Genomic DNA, 15,223 nt, shown 5'->3' on the forward strand with positions numbered 1-15,223 from the left:
ATGTCTTCTCTTTTTGTCATTTAAATAATGTTGCCAAATGCGAAAAACGAACCAAGGCTCCATAGACCTTGTTTCAAAACGCATGCAACCTAATATTTTTTAAGAAAGTTACAATTTAAAAATAATCATTTTGATATAAACATTATATTATTGCCTCATTTTATCACGATACACGTAACGTGTAATTTTTAGAGAATCATTTATTAAAACTAAGACAGTAAGCAGCAAGTGATAATTACGCAGTTTCTTTTAACAAAATGTCTTCAAGTTAAAGCCGTATATTTTAGTTAGTAAGGTATAAATTGCAATCTGTATATAGAGATATAAGTGAACGTTTAAAATGTAAACTAGCAATATTTAATTATTTATGTATAGCTGATATTTTGCATTGTTATTTAGGTTATTCGAATTTGTTTACTACGAAATCGGCCATGACCTCAATAACTATTTTTTTAAACGTGCTATTATTAAGTTTAACTACTACAAATATTCAGGCTCGTAACAATTTAAACACAAACAAATTAAGAGAAAATGTACTGCTTATTATAATTGACGATTTGCGACATCTAACGGGCAAAAATGTCAAACTGCCTACCATTGAAAAAATGGCGGCAAATGGAATAACGTTTGAAAATGCTTTTGCTCAGGTAAGTTAAATTGCTGCCACTTGACTATTAACATTAGTAGGATAACAAACTTGACTGATAGTGAATTATGAGCTTACTCTGCAGATAACTGAACTTGGTTTTTTCTTCAATTTACAGCAAGCTCTTTGCGCTCCGAGTAGAAATTCGATGTTAACGGGGCGCCGACCCGATTCGTTACGGCTGTACGATTTCTATTCATACTGGCGAGACAGCGTCGGCAACTTTACCACGCTACCTCAATTATTTAAGCAAAATGGCTACGACACGTACTCTGTTGGCAAAATATTTCACCCAGGTGCCAGTTCTAATTTTTCTGATGACTTCCCTTATAGCTGGACAGAGGAACCATACCATCCCACAACTGATAAATATAAAGACGCTGCCGTGTGCAAAGATAAAATAACTAATAAACTACAAAAAAATCTTATATGTCCAGTTGATGTTATTAGTCAGCCTGATCATACGCTGCCTGACTTACAAACCTTGGATTACGCAGTAAATATACTACAGGAAAGAAGAAATAAAAGTCGTCCATTCTTGCTAGCTGTGGGGTTTCATAAACCGCATATACCTTTAAAATATCCGCAGGAATATTTAGGTACGTATTGTTCATCGTACACATTAGTCTTTAAACTACTCAAAAAAGTACCTAGGCCGTACCTGATTAGGTATTAGGAGAGCTCCTGCATACTGATTTCGAGCATTTCGGCCATTGTGACTGTTCTGCGATATGCGTTAAATATTTTAGAACACTTAATCTAACTATATTTCGGGATAGTAGAAGTCGTTCAGTACGACTTATTATACTCGTATAGGTATATATTGACCTCACAGAGAGTATGGCTGAGGATTGAAAAAATAGGTACCCTGTTTATTTTACTATTTATCCATTATAGGTCCTTATTTTTTTTTTCAGATAGAGTACCGATAGACAAAATACGTCCACCCAAACATCCAAACCTACCAAAGACCATGCCAACAGTAGCGTGGCATCCGTGGACAGACGTCCGGCATAGAGACGACATAGCCCGACTCAACATATCTTTCCCATTCGGCACCATGCCGCATGAGTGGACGCTGAAAATAATACAGAGTTACTATGCCGCTGCGATTTATGTCGACGACTTGATTGAATCTCTCATGCAACACGTCGATTTGAAGAACACGGTCGTTGTTTTAACTAGTGATCATGGTTGGTACCTATACCTCATTCATTCGATATTTTATCAAAACAATGAAATAACCTTCACCACTGGAGGGCTTCGTCACTTTTTCTTTAATATATGACATCTATTACAGTTTTTAATGAAATAACCTGTTGATTTATATATTTACAGTCAACCAATTTGATTCCTAGGCCACTGTAGAGCCTTATTTACCTATCGCTTAAACTACCTAATACTTACTACCTACTATTTAGATACCTACATAACATAACGACATAACATCACTCAATGAGCACAGCACTGTCGTAAAAGATAAACAAATTGTTTCATTACGTTCATTTACGACATGGTTCTATATCTAGTGCATAGATTAGTATATGTTATTATTACTGTAACTAAGTGGCCTAGGAATGAAATTGGTTGACTGCACCTACCAATTAAAACCTAACGTTGTTGTCTTTTCCAGGCTGGTCTTTAGGAGAAAACGGTCTCTGGGCTAAATACAGCAACTTCGACGTCGCATTAAAGGTTCCTTTGATTTTCCTAATACCCGGAACGAAGCCTAACACTATAAGTTTTCCGGTAGAGCTCATCGATATTTTCCCAACCTTAGCTGAGATTACTGGTTTGGGTGAAGACATCCCTAAATGCACTAAAAACACTGACATTTTATGTTTCGAAGGCAAAAGCTTGCTCGACTTAGCAACACAAACGGAAAATGACACTGACGAAGAATATTTTGTAATAAGCCAATATCCAAGACCAAGCGTATATCCAACGAAAAACTCTGATAAACCGAAACTAAAAAATATCAAAATAATGGGTTATAGCATAAGAACAAATAACTATCGATACACAGAATGGGTTTCGTTTAATCATACGCTTTTTACAAAAGACTGGAATAAACTGTACGGTTTGGAACTTTATGATCACACCACAGATCCATATGAAGCATACAATGTCGTTTCTAAACGTAAATACCGCCGGATTAGGAAACATTTATCTAAATTACTAAGCGCCACTTGCACCATCCCACTAACCCGGGGTTAACCGGTTAAACCGTTAACCCAGCGTCAAATTGTACTGGTAACCATGGTCAGATTGTACCGGTTAACCCCAGTTTAGTGAATGGTGCAAGTGACCTAAGGGAATCTGTATATAGGTCCAAGACAGAATAAAAGCATGTGATTACCTTATTGGTAAAACCGTGGTACCCAATGCACTTGTACAGATGTTTGGCGACACCATGGCATGGACGAACAAAACAAAAACACTGACAAGTCTACACAAAATCGCGTTCCTCTAAAGTTCAGGATATTGCCAGATGGCAGCATGGTCTCAGGAACAACTATTTTTAGGGTTCCGTACCCAAAGGGTAAAAACGGGACCCTATTACTAAGACTCCACTGTTCGTTTGTCTGTCTGTCTGTGTATCTTCATGAATCGTGATAGCTAGACAGTTGACATTTTCACTGATGATGTATTTCTGTTGCCGATATAACAACAAATACTAAAAAGTACGGCACCCTCGGTGGGCGAGTCCGACTCGCACTTGTCCGGTTTTCTTTGTTCAGCGCTCAGATCTCTTGGTTTCGTGTTCGGCGGGTTCCGAAGCGCCTAAGCGGAAGTTGAGTTATAAACTAAAATAGATGTCAAATCAACAAAAGTGCCTCCAGTGCCCAGGGCTGGGACTGAACCAGCGTCTTCTGCATTCGCGGCAGATCGGGCAGATGCCTTAACCACTAAGGCCAGCATTTCCCAAACTATGGGTCCTGACCCATCGGTGGGTCGCTAGCGAAATTTGAGTAGGCCCTGAAACATAAGACGGCATGCCGACCGACCGGGTTTATAACAGCCGGTATAAATTCATGCTCTCTATTTAAGACGGCCAGAGGTGGGTCCCGAATTTCGCAATTTTTGCTAGGTGGGTCGGAGCCCAGTCAACTTTGGGAACCACTGCACTAGGCCATTCAAGTCACTGTGGTATGTGTCGAATCTCTTGAAGGCTTAAGTTGAGTTATTTTGAAGCAGGTTTCCGTTCCGTCCACCTCGTTCGGCGAAGTGATTGAAGTTATTTTGATCAAAGGTTTAAGGTCAAAATAACTTAACTTCCATTCAATAGATGGCGTTGAATATTGGAGAAACGAGATTTTGTATAGACATTGTCCCTCTTCTTGGTTTATTCGTCTCTCTTAGTATTAAGTTTGGTTATCTGAGGATAGTTGCAAGGACGCGTTTACACTGGTCATGTTAAATGGCCGGCAGTAAATGCGCCTTATTCGTCCAACATTTTCACTGCTAACTTTTCAGATCACCGAAACTAACCTAAGTACATCTAATTGCACTTAATTTATTATGATATGAATCAATTATGTAATAAAATTACAACATGAACGAACATACATCATCACATCATCAGTCTTGATTTAATTACACTAACGTCTTCCTCTCTTCGGGCACTGGTTTTCTGGAATGTTCCTCCATTTCAAGTTGCTTGAATCGAGCGTATAATGCACTACTGGCTAGTACTATGATGTTCGAGGACCACCATAATGTGTTCTTAGTCTCGCTGTACCACTGGGTCGCCATGACAGTTTGCGCACAGGCCTTGGCTGTGCCTGATATGTTGTGTGTAAGGGGTGATGTCACCTGTAATTTAACATGTTTTAAAATGCAGTTATTTATGTGTAGGTAGACAGACTTGGTCACCTAAATTATAAAACCATAATTAATTGCCAATAAATAGCTGTCCTAAAAGCAGGGGCGTAGGGCGTAGCTAGAGGATATGACGCCACTGCCTAAAAGGAACCAATAAATTGTCACTCTGACGCCACGTCACCGAAGTGTCAAAACTGAAATTGAACTTTATGCACATGCACGTAGGTCTATGTTGCTCTGTGGTCTGTGACGGATTAATCCGTCTTTGACGTTGGACCTGCGGTGCCGATATATCCGTTTTTGGCGTCCAAAAGGTTAATATAACTTTGTAGTTTAGCGGGCTAAGTCTCCCCAGTCTTCCTAAAAATAGGCAGTCCATAAAAATTTAACGTGGCAATGCCGCGAGCGTTATGCTTATGGACACTTTTGCTCCGGAAGCGGTAACTTTTTGACCTGAGGGTTAGTAACCCTGACAGTGGTCAAGCCTTTCTTGTTATGGGTCATTTTATAATGAATTTGGCACTTTTCGCAAGCAGTAGTTAGGAGACCAGGGAGCACTGAATTCTAATCCAATCCAATGTATCAAATACAGAGCAAATGGAAAATTTAGACTTGTAAATCAACTTTTGACGACCTGTCTGGCCTAGTGGGTAGTGACCATGCTGCCTATGACGCCGATGGTCCCGGGTTCAAATCCTGGTAATAGAGCAGGCTCCTATGAGATGTTAGTTTGCAAAAATAGCGGACCACAGTTCGACTTCTGATCCTTGTAGTGGGGTTCCTACGCTCCTAGAAACCCGATGTTGCCGGGCTGAAAAGTGGTGCCGTTACCTCCACTAGCCCTTTGAATTTCCCCCTTACAATTCTCATACATTCTATCGAAAAAAATCCCACCTATTGCACAAATCAGACTATTTGAGTCTAGCTCTTAGCCTAATTGAACTACCTAATTATTAATATTAGTATCAATTTAAAGAACGTTTATTTACCTTTACATTAACGTATTTTGTGGTTACGTTACAAGGATGAGAAGCCAAACTGCGGTCCGCTATTTTTGCAAACGGAACTTTACTGAGAGCCCGGCCTATAAGGTAAGGGCATTTATTCGTGTGATAAACACGATATCTGTTCCTGAGTCATGGGTGTTTTCTATGTATTTAAGTATATATATATATATATATATATATATATATATATATGTGTGTAGGTATATATATATAGTCCTGTCCGTTTATCTGTCTGTCTGTGTATCTTCATGAACCGTGATAGCTAACGGTTGACATTTTCACTGATGATGTATTTCTGTTATATATATATATATATATATATATCGTTGTCTAAGTACCCATAACACAAGCCTTATTGAGCTTACTGTGGGAATTCGTCAATTTGTGTGATTATGTCCAATAATATTTATATATTTATTTTTACTTTTATCTAAGTTCGTCGCGCCCGCTTGCATTCAACCGAGCGCGAACACTGAAATTTAACTACATTAAGACATTCCTTTATAAAAGGGAGCAACGTCAATATTAAAAAAATGTAGTAAATATATTAAAAAAGTACACTCGAAACGAATAGGACTTACGACATTGAGGTTGTAAAACTACTTTACCGCTCAAATACCCTAATGGCCATTACGGTTTTCAAATGGGAACAACCTACCTTTATTTGAAGAGATGTGACATATCCAATAGCAAATCCACAGATGCCACCTATGACCATCTGTACCCAAAAATATGTGCTGCCGAAGTTCGTATAGTTCCTTAATGCCTGCAGCTCACCATTCATCACCATTAGAGGGAGAAAGAGAATGATAGAGTACGCGTTGTTATAGTAAGAAAGCAACCATACTTCTTGGCTGACATGCGGTAACACTTTCTTGGTGTAAATTGAATATAGAGAGAGCATCAGTGAGCCGACGACTCCGTATATTGTACCGATGGGAGAGAAGGAACCTGAAATTGAAATATTATAGGTATATTCAACACATTAAGAATGCATGTATAGGTAAACATACCTATCATTTAACAATTTAAATACTTTCATTAGCATTAAGTATTACTAGAGACCCGTAGCGGCGTCAAAACGCCGCTAGAGTATGGTTCTAAAAGTTAGGTTGCCTGTCCACTGGAGCGGAGCGGTAAGCGGGGAAAAAATCCAGCAATAGAATTTCATTAAAATTACAGAGCGGAGATTTTATGCCATTCAATCGGTGGATTTTTTCCTCGTTCATCGCTCCGCCAGTCGCCACCTCGCTCCGCTCCTGTGGACAGGCAGCCTAAGACTGAACGCTTAATGAAATAAAAAAAAACTCAAGAGCAATAAAAATGGGTACATAAAGTATGCTATCAAAACATTACATGTAAAAAGATTCATAAAATGTTCATTCATTCAGGCATTTATGTGCTGTTGTTGATGTGTAGTAGTTGTTGGCACTTGTTGGTGCAGTAGTTTTGTTTTCTAAAGGGAAAAAGTAATGAAGTTTTACTTTTGGTAGAAAGAAAAGATCCGCATGCGAGCACTTCATTCCCGCAGCTCGGCCTTCGGCCTTCGCTGGGTTTCTGCGCGTTGTTTTCTTGTCTTGCCATTTGGCTCTTATGCCTAAAATTTCATAGGGCTAATGTATAATTTTATATTTTCAACACACTTGCTCAAAACGACGTTTTTGTTCCACCGATTTTTGGCTCATAATCCTAGATATTATAACACTTGTGCTTAGGGTTCCGTACCCAAAGGGTAAAAACGGGACCCTATTACTAAGACTCCGCTGTCCGTCTATCCGTCTGTCTGTCACCGGGCTGTGTCTCATGAACCGTGATAGCTAGGCTGTTGAAATTTTCGCAGATGATGTATTTCTGTTGCCGCTATAACAAATAACAACAAATACTAAAAAGTACGGAACCCTCGGTGCGCGAGTTTATGAGACTGAAGTTTACAAACATTCCGTGACATTCCGTGTCTGGGCTATAACAACGAAAATCAAAGTTCAAATTGCGGGCATCTTTCTCTGTCACTCTAATTACGCCTTCATTGGAGTAAAAGAGAAAGATCCCCGCAATTTGCGAATTTCGGTTTTCGCGGTAGACCTAATAATAGACATAGTATATACACGTAGTTATAGACATGAAACCGAGCGACCAGGGGTAAAAGAAAGACATATTCATGTATTGACAGTTTCGTGTATGGCAGCATAATCCTTTTTCTCTTCCACTTATAAATTTCGGTATTTCGCCATCGCCTCCTTGCTATGATGCCATAACCCGACCATGACAAAATGCCCGGTCGGTGATAAAGACAAAGCAGGGCACTATTTTCTCTTTCCTCTTATAGGAATCGCAATAAGACTATCTTTCTCTATCAAAGAGTGTCAGGCCCTTGGACCTAATTTAGTTTTTTTTTTAAAGTAAATTTTCTGAAAGTCTGTACAACGACTGGACCGCGACCTTGGTACCGTCAAAATATCTCTTTCTCGCTCTCAGCATACGGCGGCCCACCTTAAGCGCCTAACACATTACCGCACCGCACCAAGGTCATTGTGCGATGCACCTAAAGCGCGAGAAAGAGATAGTGCGCAAGGTGGTCACCGTACCTACGTTAAGGACGCAGCTTTAAGTTAGAGCCAGAAAGAAATCTTATAGCCGTATTTAACAGACTATTGTAAAAGCCGTTAGAGACTACCACACCTCACCGCGGCCTTGGTGCGGTGCGGCGCACGTATCGATAGTGTGCAAGGTGGTCACCGTACGTACGTTAAGGACGCAGCTATAAGTTAGAGCGAGAAAGAAATATTATAGCCGTATTTAACAGACTATCGTAAAAGTCGTTAGACTACCACACCTCACCGCGGCCTTGGTGCGGTGCGGCGCACGTATCGATAGTGTGCACCGTGGTCACCGTACGTACGTTAAGGACTCGGCTATAAGTTAGAGCAAGAAAGAGATATTTTGACCGCACCAATACGGCTTTTCGAGATATTCTCTTTCTCGCTCTCACTTATGGGTGTGGCGCACCAAGATCGCGGTGCGGTGCGGTAGTCTGTTACGGCTTTTACACACGATCGCACATATGCCGCACCGCACCAAGGTCGCGGACCGATACGGAAAATTGGCTGACCGTTTACCTTAAAGATCCGACATCATTTAACATCTTCATAAGAACAATTCTCGCCGTACGTGCTTTTTGAAATAAATATAAAACTTGGCTTTTTCATAAATTTTGGCTGATTTGCAAATCTGTAGCATGAGACGAATCCAATGACATATAATTTATTAAAAATCGAACCATAACTGTAGATCTGACAGCCATAACAGCCGTCAATGGTCGGTCGTTTAGATTTTTTTGCCGTTTTTAAAGATAATAATGGTACGGCACCCTACGTGCGCGAGTCCGACTTGCACTTGGCCGGTTTTTTACATTTAGTCAATATGCTATAGTGACACCTTTTGATCACGAGTCCAACTCGCGCTTGACCGTTCTCCACATTTTAAATAGGTATGCGAAAAAGTTTGCATATATCAACATTTTTAAAATGAAAACAACCTGGCAATTTAGAATATTGACATAATAGTCCCCTTAAAATTTGACACAATATGTTTACTGTCATTCATTGCCAACAAACTGTAAAATCATTTTTGTATTTTCGTACATGTTTTAAGTGTTGCGGATATCATGTTGCCCTCAAAAATAATATTTCATCATGCTGAACAACTTACTACAGGTTTAAGTGCAATTCATGTTTATTATTATTTGGTCATCTTGACATCTTGAGTCAAAATTGGGAACGTGACATGTCACGTGGTCAAACTCACAAATTAACTTAACATTTTCAAATTAATTTTTTAGTACTTTTTCAGAAAAAAATTAAAAATCCAGGAGTTTTATGCAAGTTAAATATATTAATAACGGGTCACTCACGTGTTTTAAGTCGAAAACGCTCGACATGTTTCACTCCGTACTTACCGAGGAGCCCGTTATTAATATATTTAATATGTCTATGTCTCACGGAAGTTTTGTTATTAAAATTGTTTTATGCGAATCTAATGACATCATTTATCAAAATCGGACCATAACTGTAGATCTGATGGGATGAACAAAAATCGGCCTCGCGTAATATATATATAGCATAGAGTAACTTATACTAGAGCGGTACTGTCATAGTAAATTTTGTAACCCCAGTAAATTCACTGCCATCTGTCGACACACTTTAAAACTAAAAATGAAGATTTATAAAAATACGATAGAATGTATTTAAATATAGATAAATGATTTTTTTTATTTGCATTAATTATTTTTATGATTTTGACCCATGTTCTTTCACTGATATGCGTTAAAATTGTTAAATAACAAACGAAACCGTCAACGCCATCTATTCGACTGTAGGCCAAAACTAGTAGCGCCCTCTGAACGAGAATCAAATTTTCCTGATTTTCGAGGCACGTTTTTTCCTTAGACTGTATCTATCTATTACGGAGTTATATCTATCTTTGATATATAGATAGATAGTATTTGCAATGAAGAATCCAAAGAAGTCGATTTAAGGCCCAAGGCAAGGAGCGGCAAGTCCCACACACCGCGTGCGTAAGTGCATTCCCACTCCGTCAAAAAAAAAGGCCCAATTTATTGTTTTTTTTATGAGCAAACATGCCCTTGCACTTCTGAGTACTACTATAAACAGAAGTAGGTAATACCTAATATACCTATGTATGTTTACCAAAATGAGCCAGGTTTATGCTCGAAATGGTATATACACAAATTACAGGTCAGGTTAAATTAAACCTCATACAAACAGAATAGACATAGACACATTAGGATAAGCACAAGTATCGGAGTGGCATTTGAGGAAAAAACCCACCAATCAGACACGCAGTCAGAACAGAACGAATCCTCGGATTGGTTGTACCTATATACTAGTTATATCTCTGACGGGTGCTCATCCTTAACCTTTTCGACGCCGTGTCAAACACAAAAGCTGTCACTCGGACGCCACGTCACCGAAGTGTCAAAACTGAAATTGAACTTTATGCACATGCACGTAGGTCTATGTTGCTCTGGTCTATGACGGATTAATCGGTCTTTGGCGTTGGACCTGCGGTGCCAATATATCCGTCATTGGCGTCCAAAAGGTTAATAACCAAGCCTTAAGCCTAGTTCGGACTACGTTAGTAATTTAGTCGAGTGGCGAGTATTACGTGTCTGAACACCAAAAATTTAGTCGAGTAGATTAGTCAGTGATTTAGTACAGTGGATCCATTTTTTCTGGCGAGGGATTTATAGTTTGTCAAAGGACTGTCTCATTTCAAACATAGGCAGAGAGAATCATACTATCTTTGTCTTACACTAGTACTAGCACCCAAAAGAAAAGGATGAGTATAGTTTTTTTTTGTTCTTATTTACTGCCAATTTGGTGTGACCAACTATATGTAATTATGTATGTGGCGTGGAGAGTCACTTGACTAATTACTAACGTAGTCCGGACTAGGCTTCAGTACCATTCTACCATATTATCTGTATCTTATCTACTAGGGATTGTCTGGGGGTACTTATGGATAAACTTGAACCCATTGGTTTCTTTGTTAGGTTTCATTCACGTTTAATTGCTCTATTATTTACGCGTAATCAAGTGACCCAAAAATAAAATTACTCGAGTCAACAATCGTTTTTGATTTCTACTATGGTTTGCTCTTCTCAAAAGTTTGCCAACCTGTCTAGAGAAAGTTCTGATTATACCTAACAAATTCTCCTGATCTACACCAAGGTAGAACCCGAAGATGATGAAAGCGCAGCACATAACACACCGCGACGAGGTGGCCTGCCCAAGCAGGACCCATGTCAGTAAAACATTGAATACTGTAGTTAGAGACCGCCCGATGTAGTAAAATGAGACCTCTACATACTTCAGGCAGAGGTTGTTGGTCGCTATCATCAGTGTGAACATTATTGATAGGGGGATTACCTGGAAATTAATAAGAAGGGCTTTATATACTATACCCTATACATCTTAGGAATTAAGGTAATTGATTGGTTGTAAGGATACAATAATTTACAAGAAAGGAAGGTTTGCCCACAGGGTAGGTTTAATATGGTGTTTGCCAATGCAGCCATATGGTATATTGTCATTATGTAAATAAAGACAATATATAAAAAAATATACATAAAATAAATCAAATCAGAAAAGGATTGTGGCAAAAGAAATTGTAGGTCCTTGAGTTCTTATCTAAGAATTAGATGTGATAAAATTAATTAGTAATATTAGTGATTAATTTTAATGTGGTTTTGAACTTTTATTACTTAACCTTTTGGACGCCAATGACGGAATATCGGCAGCGCCAAAGACCGCCAAACGGTACGGTCCAACGCCAAAGACCGATCAATCACAGATCACAGAGCAACATAGAGCTACGTGCATTCGCATAAAGTTCAATTTCAGTTTTGACACTTTGGTGGCGTGGCGTCCGACTCGTCCGAGTGACAGCTTTTGTGCTTGACACGGCGTCGAGAAGGTTAATAACTGTTTTCCTTATATCTGGTCACATACATTAAAATTACAATTATTTACAATTATTGCTTGTTTAATAATGAATAGGCGGGTCCACACATAATGAGCAGCCTCGCGAGGATAATGCCCTGCAAAGCAGCTCGTCTGTGTAAATGTGCCTGGGCCACATTGTCTTGAGCTGCTACGCACAGCAATATTCTCGTGAGGCGGCTCGTTCTGTGTGGACCTTCATAATGCATTTTAAAACCAAAACATTACTTATTGTAGCTTGTACTTGTACCTACACCTAGAAGTAGCACTTTATGGACTACCTAATCCATAAAGTGCTACTTTTACCGTGTTGTTATTGAACTCCGTTATCTGCAGGGTATGGTTAAGTACGTTTAAGAAAACTAATTGACATAGTAAATTTTCAAAAAAAAGATTTTTTTTTTGTTTTATAATAACAATAACAAATTAAACGTTGCGTATAGCGTTAAATAAGGTAAATAGTGACACGGGCATTAAATTTAACCCACCAAAAAAATTGAAAACTGTGTCATATCATTGTCCTTTCGAACAGTGATCATCTGAGATAGTACAGTCACCATCAGATATATCGGAGCGCCCGAGGTGTTCACAATATCTGAACACGCACTCTAACGCCTTGACAATAGAGGCGTGTTCAGATATTTGTGAGAACCTTAACCGCTCAGATAAATCTGATGGCAACTGTACAGTTTAATAGCAAATGTATGAACTCATACTAAACACTAATTAATATGAAAACAGGCCCTAAGGCAAGTGTACACGCTCGTAGGGGCCTTATCAGAAAAAAAAAAGTTTGATTATCTCCGAAATGGAGTTATTAAAAATACCGGTGTCTTTGAGAAAGTTTACTTGATTTAAGCTCAGGAAGGCACCCTTGAGTTGAAATAACGGAAATAAAAAAAAACGGTGTATACACACAGTAACTTCACATATTCCAATTTGTGTTATACTTATATGAAATAGGAGAAAGGTAATTTTCATGACATTGAACCCTAGATAAGAAATAGACTATAATGGTGTATTGCTTCACTAGCTTTACTGCATGTAACTGAGTTGTATTGTTTTAAGTAAGTCAAAACTAAACCAATCCAAACTAAGTTAATCTGAAAAAGCTTTGGCTTTCCCACGAACTGTGATTTGGTTGAGTGCTAATATATATATATATTATTTATATATTATATATATATATATATTTATTTAATATTTATTTAGTACTATATATTTATGTATGCTAGTACATATTTATTTTATTGCATAATGCAATTGATGTATTTTAGTTATTCGTAGACGTTAATATTGTAGTTTTCCTTCTTAAATATTATTGTACGTTCTGTAAGTTTGTCTATCTATCTAATTCGAATTTTCCACTCATTTACTCTAAGGTTAGCTGGAAGAAATCCCTTATAGGGATAAGCTCGCCTTTGTACCTAAATTTATATGAATTTCATGTTATCAATTTATGTTTTGTACAATAAAGTGATTTACTACTACTACTACTACTAAATACTTCAACTAGATTTAGACTAAGCTACCTTCTATAAAAACCAAATGAAATATTAGGCCTACAAAGGATACAAATTAATAGACAAGTTTTTACCTTTTTCACTACATCCAAATTCCAAGGTGAGCCCTTAGGAAATGCAAATACTCCTGGGATGCCTCCAGTTTTGCTCAAACTTGAGCAGATTATGAATGAAATGATGCATTGGAACCATGTGATGAACAGTGGTGCTTCCAGAGGCACAGCCTGGCCGCTCAGGAGAGCTTTGTTTACAAAAACTGTGACTATTGATATTATCCTAGAAAAATACAGTTGTGTGAATTAATACACATGACATATGTGTTGCTTAACTTCAAACTCGGGTAAATCTATTCAACCCTCTCAGCAAATATTACCTTTTCTTAAGAGTCCCCGGCAAGCTCGGCCGAATTTCACCTTCCCATAAAAACGGAGTTTCGTTCTCATTTTAAAACTATGTGTTGGATTGTAATGAAACTTGGCACAAACAATGACATGAGGTATATGTCTGTAATTTGTTTACATAGCTCTAGTATATAAAACAAACTAAAGAGAACAAAAACAAGTTTTGTATGAAAAGCTTAAATTCACTGTATTTTTTTTTATATGGAATCGAAGCTACATAAACTGATTACAGACTTAGATATACCTTATCATATTTTTAAGTACAAAGTTTCAGAGCAATCTAGCTAGTCGTTTTAAAATAATAGCGTAATTACGTTTGTATGGAAGACCGACCGAGCTTGCCGGGGATTCTTAATACCAAAATCGCATAATCTGACATGGATTTACCAAGTTAAGCGACTCAGTTTAAGTACCTATTGACAGTAAATACTTTTTTTACTTAATAGTTTTTTATTCAATTTTTTTAATGGGTTTGATGATTTTATGGGTTCTATTACTTACCAATAGCAAGAAACTACAATTAATATTTTTATATATTGGGAGCATAAATCCGAGCGCTGCTCCTTCATTCTTAATTTGGTTTTTTTCATTGGCGTTGAAAAGTAATAACCTGTATTAGCACATTGCACTGCCTTATCTCAGTATAATACGAATAACCGAGGTCACACCGTAAATCGTGAAATAAGACCAATCAAACGAAACCAACACAGCCAACCGGCGATGCATTCGCTATGGCTACTATGACTATGGCTAGGCTAAATGTTATTGTTTATCCATTCATCGAACTACTATTTAAATACGATTATTTGTTTCATTCTATTCTAGTACACAAACATGTTTAAGTGTTAGGCGAGAAAGAAAATAAGAAAATTAATTTCATTTAGTCATTGACACGGAATAAGGTTTTTACACCCTCCTCTGACACTGTACTTGCACTGTACCACAGACTAATAAGAGATACTACCACTGTACCAACACTGTACTCTGTCTGTAGGGTCTGTAGTGTAGTTGGTAGTGTCTGATCTGTCAGGCTGACATTTACGCATAGATCTAGTATATTTCTATAGATGCGGCCTACCGCGTGCGCCCGTAAGGGATAGACATAGATGAGGATTAAACAAGCAACGAACAAACATGACATGTCACGTACTTATTTGTTTGCCACAATCTCGGTTGTGGCAGCGGTGGAAACGTGAAACTATGTCAAGGACAAACAATAACAGCGCTTTCTCTGCTACTCCTACTGAAAGATACATAAGACTATCCCGTTCGGTGTTTTTCCCCCATCCCTCATGACCGA

The 15,223-nt window shown here is 38.2% G+C and overlaps 2 protein-coding genes across 4 annotated transcripts in view; one reads left to right on the plus strand and one right to left on the minus strand.

Annotated features, from left to right (window-relative positions):
- Positions 1–412: 412 nt before the first annotated feature.
- LOC134741670 (iduronate 2-sulfatase) lies at positions 413–3,290 on the plus strand. Its single transcript, XM_063674534.1, has 4 exons — positions 413–647; positions 765–1,245; positions 1,564–1,839; positions 2,280–3,290. Exons 1-4 carry the CDS (start codon positions 432–434, stop codon positions 2,861–2,863), a joined length of 1,557 nt encoding a protein of 518 aa, XP_063530604.1. The 5' UTR covers positions 413–431; the 3' UTR covers positions 2,864–3,290.
- Positions 2,669–15,223, minus strand: part of LOC134741688 (GDP-fucose transporter 1) — a 268,676-nt gene continuing 256,121 nt past the window's right edge. The window contains exons 1-6 of one of the 3 annotated variants that reach the window (XR_010127895.1): positions 14,425–14,838; positions 13,597–13,798; positions 11,201–11,426; positions 6,137–6,429; positions 2,956–4,462; positions 2,669–2,824 (exon numbers count right to left, since the gene is read on the minus strand). Coding sequence is in view for 2 of the 3 variants with exons in the window: in XM_063674564.1 (XP_063530634.1) it covers positions 4,244–4,462; positions 6,137–6,429; positions 11,201–11,426; positions 13,597–13,798; positions 14,425–14,513 (1,029 nt within the window). In the remaining variant the exon portion in view is untranslated. Of the gene's footprint in view, positions 4,463–6,136; positions 6,430–11,200; positions 11,427–13,596; positions 13,799–14,424; positions 14,839–15,223 lie in introns of those variants that run through there. The other 2 variants (XM_063674564.1, XM_063674562.1) reach the window with 2 other exon arrangements.

Source organism: Cydia strobilella, chromosome 5, assembly GCF_947568885.1.
Source record: "Cydia strobilella chromosome 5, ilCydStro3.1, whole genome shotgun sequence".
Classification (NCBI taxonomy): domain Eukaryota; kingdom Metazoa; phylum Arthropoda; class Insecta; order Lepidoptera; family Tortricidae; genus Cydia; species Cydia strobilella.